Genomic DNA, 4,119 nt, shown 5'->3' with positions numbered 1-4,119 from the left:
CTTCCGGCCTGATTTCTACAGGCTCCCACAGGGCCACCTGCGTCTGTTAGTAAAGGAGGGAGCCTCAGAGGTGGGAGGACTTTCTGGAGGAGGGGGCCTGCAGCTGGGCTCTGGGGAAAACAGAACCACATGTGTTCCCAGTCACTAGTCCAGCCTTAAATCCACCTACTCCACACTGAGGAGCCCCCCTGTTGCTGCAGAGCCAGCTTGGCTCATACCGGAGGTGGGGGCTCACTGCCCATACCCAGCTCGCAGTGGTGCCCCCCGAGAGTAGAAACATGTTGGTTTAAGAGATCAGGGGACCATATATTCAGAACACTTGAAATCTGTGCTCCTGGGAAAATAAAAATAATTTTTAAAAGATCAGGGAGTGGGGGTGGCACCTGTGGCTCAGCAGGTAGGGCACTGGCCCCATATACCAAGGGTGGCAAGTTCGAACCCGGCCCCAGCCAAACTGCAACAAAAAAAATAGCTAGGCGTTGTGGCAGGTGCCTGTAGTCCCAGCTACTCAGGAGGCTAAGGCAAGAGAATCGCCTAAGCCCAGGAGTTGAAGGTTGCTGTGAGCTGTGACACTACAAAGTGAGATTCTGTCTCTAAAAAAAAGAAAAAAAAAAGATCAAGGAGTGAGGCTGGAAGGAGATCTAGAAAAAAGGCCCTCACTGTAACAGAATCCAGCACACAAACCCCCACATCCTCAGTCCCAGAACTGCACCAGCGACAGTGGCCCAGCCACCCACCCAAAGGGGCCTCTCTCAGCCCCTTATTCTGGAGCAGATTCATAGGGCAGGCCCACTCATGCTCATCCCCCAGCCCTGGGCTTCCAGGGGAGGGGGCAATGGGCAGAACGGCGCAGCTGCTGTGACCAACCTGGAGAGAACAACCTCCACAGGGCCTGCAGATGCCCCGAGACCAGGAAGCCACCCCTTCTTCCTCAAGCTTCCTTTAAAAGAAGTTATTAAGGGCGATGCCTGTGGCTCAGTGGGTAGGGCACCGGCCCCATATACTGAGGGTGATGGGTTCAAACCCGGTCCCGGCCAAGCTGCAACAAAAAAATAGCCAGGCGTCGTGGTGGGCACCTATAGTCCCAGCTACTTGGGAGGCTGAGGCAAGATAATCGCCTAAGCCCAGGATTTGGAGGTTGTTGTGAGTTGTGACGCCATGGCACTCTGCCAAGGGTGACAAAGTAAGACTGTTTCTACCAAAAAAAAAAAAAAAAGTTATTAAAATGGAATCTCCAAACTTCAGAACCCACTCCCAACTGGAAGTGTCCCCAGAGAGCTGAGATGGATTACCCCCTGCCAGAGAGCGTGGGCCAGACCAGGCCTGTGTTGGAACTCCGCTAGGGACAGCATCTCACCTCCTAACCTTTGACATTCGTCTAGGTGAGATTGTGGGTGGGTGAAGTCCTCAGGCTGGGGGTCCAGGGCTGGTCTCAACTCCCTTTGGAGGTAGGCCCTTCCACTCCGCACACAGGCTTCACCAATATTGTTTGGGCAAAAATTCCTTGCAAGGAAGGTTTCCTCTCTGGACCTAGCACCCAGTATTCCCAAAGGCCACCCAACAAAGGGACAGCACCCTCCCTGGCCTGTGTCGGCTCCCTACTAGACCAAGGCTAAGTGACATCGATTAGGGGCCAATGTGGGGACTTCACTCCCCTCACCTCTGACTCCCCACGCACCTCTCCCAGACTCTTCTGGGCTTTCCAGAAGGCCCCTCCTGGGGCAGAATGTATCTGAATGCTCTTTTAACCTTCCGGTTCTATTTTTTTTTTTTTTTTGAAACAGTCTCACTTTGTTGCCCTCAGGAGAGTGCCATCGTGGCACAACTCACAGCAACCTCCAACTCTTGGGCTTAAGTGATTCTCTTGCCTCAGCCTCCCAAGCAGCCAGTGCTTCAAGGCCCAGCTATTTGGCTCTGGCTCAGGCAATCCACCCAGAGTGCTGGGATTGCAGGTGTGAGGCACTGTGCCCAGCCTAACCTGGTTCTTCACCAACACATTTTCTGGGTGGGGTACACACCTTCTGAATATTGCCTGCTAGGAATCTCTGAATCAAATTGTCTCGTCCATCCCTTTCACTAGACACTCAGGGCCCTCAGCCTTGTGCCACTGGATAGAGCCCAGACTTGTTTCACTCCCCCAAGGAACAATAGACATCCTGCTGGCCCAGTGCTCCACACACTAGCCAAGAGGGCTGGCAGCTGGACTCCAGGGCTAAGGGCTTCCTCTGGCCAGTGGCTGGAAAAGTGGCATGTGGGCAGAAGGGAGGTCAGAGATGAGTGAACTCCAGAGCTCCCACTCTGTCCTCCCCAGAACACCCGTAGGAGACCTAGACAGAGCCAAATTCCAGGCACTTCCCAGCCTCTGCCAAGGCAAAGTCAGGTCCCAGCCCCTTTCAGTCCAGCCTGGGCTGTGGGGTGAGAGCACCCTGCTGCCACCCTCCCAGCAGGAAGTTCACTGCACACAGCCAGATGGTAGAAAAACGACCTGATCAAGTAATTTATTTGGAATGGACACACTGGTGCAAAAAACAAAATATTAAGACAAAAGACAAAGACCCATCAAAATAAATACATAGATAGTCCAATAACTTAACGCGCCCGCGCAGCGGGGCCAGACGGAAGATCGTCCTTTGCTGGGCAGGCGGCAGCCTCGCCGTGGTCAGCGGTGGGAGGCCCGCACCTACTCCCGCCGTCCAGGGACCCCGGGTTCCTGCTCGGCGCGGCCGTGGGAGCCATGAGGGCCAGACTCGTCCAGTATGTGGCTCTGTGGGGAGAGGACCGGGTCAGGGAATTGTCCCACAGCGTGTTGGGGTCCAGCCAGTGAGCACCCGGAGATCCTGACACGAGAGGGGCAAGCGACGGCTGCGACCACTCGCCCTAGGGACGCTGAGACTGCCTGGCGCCGGTCCCCTCTCGAAAGCGTCCCCTAGGCGGGGCAGGACCCCCCCCCCCGCGCCACGCCTGCGGTTCACGCCGTTCTTCCCAGAGGCCCCGGCCCGACGCCGCCCGGGACGCAGGGTGCACTCACCGTGACGGCTCAGGGCAAGCAGGCGGCGCGGGACTCGGGCTGCGGGGCGGGAGCGACGCGCTCCTGGCGGCTGCGGAAGTCCTGCAGGGCGCGGCGGTTCTGGAAGTCGATGAGCGCCAACGTGATGGCCGCGTTCCAGCAGCTCTCGCCCGCGCAGCGGAAGTCTATCTCCTTGCGGTCAGTGGTGACGATGGTGAAGTAGACATACTTGCCGGTCCGCTCCACGCAGTCCACCTTGAGGATGGAGTGGAAGCGCAGCTCCTTGGGGCGCGCGCCGGGGCCAGCGGGGAAGAGGCTCAGGCGGTCGGGGGTGAGCACGCCGCGCTTCTTCTTCCACAGCTGGAAGAGGCTGTCGCTGCGCTTCTCCAGCTCGCCCTCGCGCAGCACCTCGCCGGGGGTCTTCATGTCGGGCCGGGCGCGGGGTGGCGGGCAGAGGGCTCGGAGAGGCGGCTAATGTGCTCGGGCAGTAGCGGCGCCGGCTCTGCGCCTCGTGTCCCGGGCGCGGCCTTTATAGTGACCCCGCCCCGCCCCGCCTCCGGCTCTTCCGCCCCCCGCCCCTCCCCGCTGGCCGTGTCCTCTACCAAGCCGCTTGAGGCTGCCCCCTCCTCCAGTGCCGAGGCCCATGCCTTCCAGTCCCCCGACCAGCTGGCCGGTCCGGGGGTCTGCTCATGGTCCCCACCCACCCGGACGCCGATCCCCGAGCTCGCAGGCCGCCCCGCGGAAGAATGCGCCCTGCCTGCCCTACCTGCGGTGACTCACGCGGGGAGCCCCGGGGAGCGGCCCCGGGGCGAGGAGACTGCAGGACCTAGACCCCCACGCTCCAGGCGCCCCGAGGTCCAGCCCTGCCGCTCCGAGGTCGCTTGTTGCTTGCTCCCCAGCCCTGGGTGTCCTGTCCCCTTTGGGGCCCCTCCCCGGGCACCCAGAGACCTTCTCTGGAAGCGGCCCTGCCCGGGCTCCTTATCGCCCATCTTGCCACCCATGGGCAGCGCCTAGATGGACCTTCCCTGAGCCTCAGTTTTCCCATCTGTGAAATCGCACAGTGACCGGTGTTAGATCAGGAAACACACACCGAGGCTACCACAGCGCCAGCG

The 4,119-nt window shown here is 59.8% G+C and overlaps 1 protein-coding gene across 1 annotated transcript; it reads right to left on the bottom strand.

The window, feature by feature from the left end:
* Positions 1 to 2,486: 2,486 nt before the first annotated feature.
* PHLDA2 (pleckstrin homology like domain family A member 2) lies at positions 2,487 to 3,536 on the bottom strand. The gene is made up of 2 exons (XM_003798409.3): positions 3,029 to 3,536; positions 2,487 to 2,764 (listed from the first exon to the last, which is right to left on the bottom strand). The coding sequence occupies exon 1, from the start codon at positions 3,431 to 3,433 to the stop codon at positions 3,038 to 3,040; it is 396 nt and encodes a 131-aa protein (XP_003798457.1). The 5' UTR covers positions 3,434 to 3,536; the 3' UTR covers positions 2,487 to 2,764; positions 3,029 to 3,037.
* Positions 3,537 to 4,119: the final 583 nt, after the last annotated feature.

This window comes from Otolemur garnettii, unplaced genomic scaffold (assembly GCF_000181295.1).
Source record: "Otolemur garnettii isolate 467f Iridium unplaced genomic scaffold, OtoGar3 scaffold00134, whole genome shotgun sequence".
In the NCBI taxonomy this organism is placed as follows: domain Eukaryota; kingdom Metazoa; phylum Chordata; class Mammalia; order Primates; family Galagidae; genus Otolemur; species Otolemur garnettii.
Note: the sequence above shows the minus strand (reverse complement) of the source record. Positions and strands in the feature narration are given on the sequence as shown.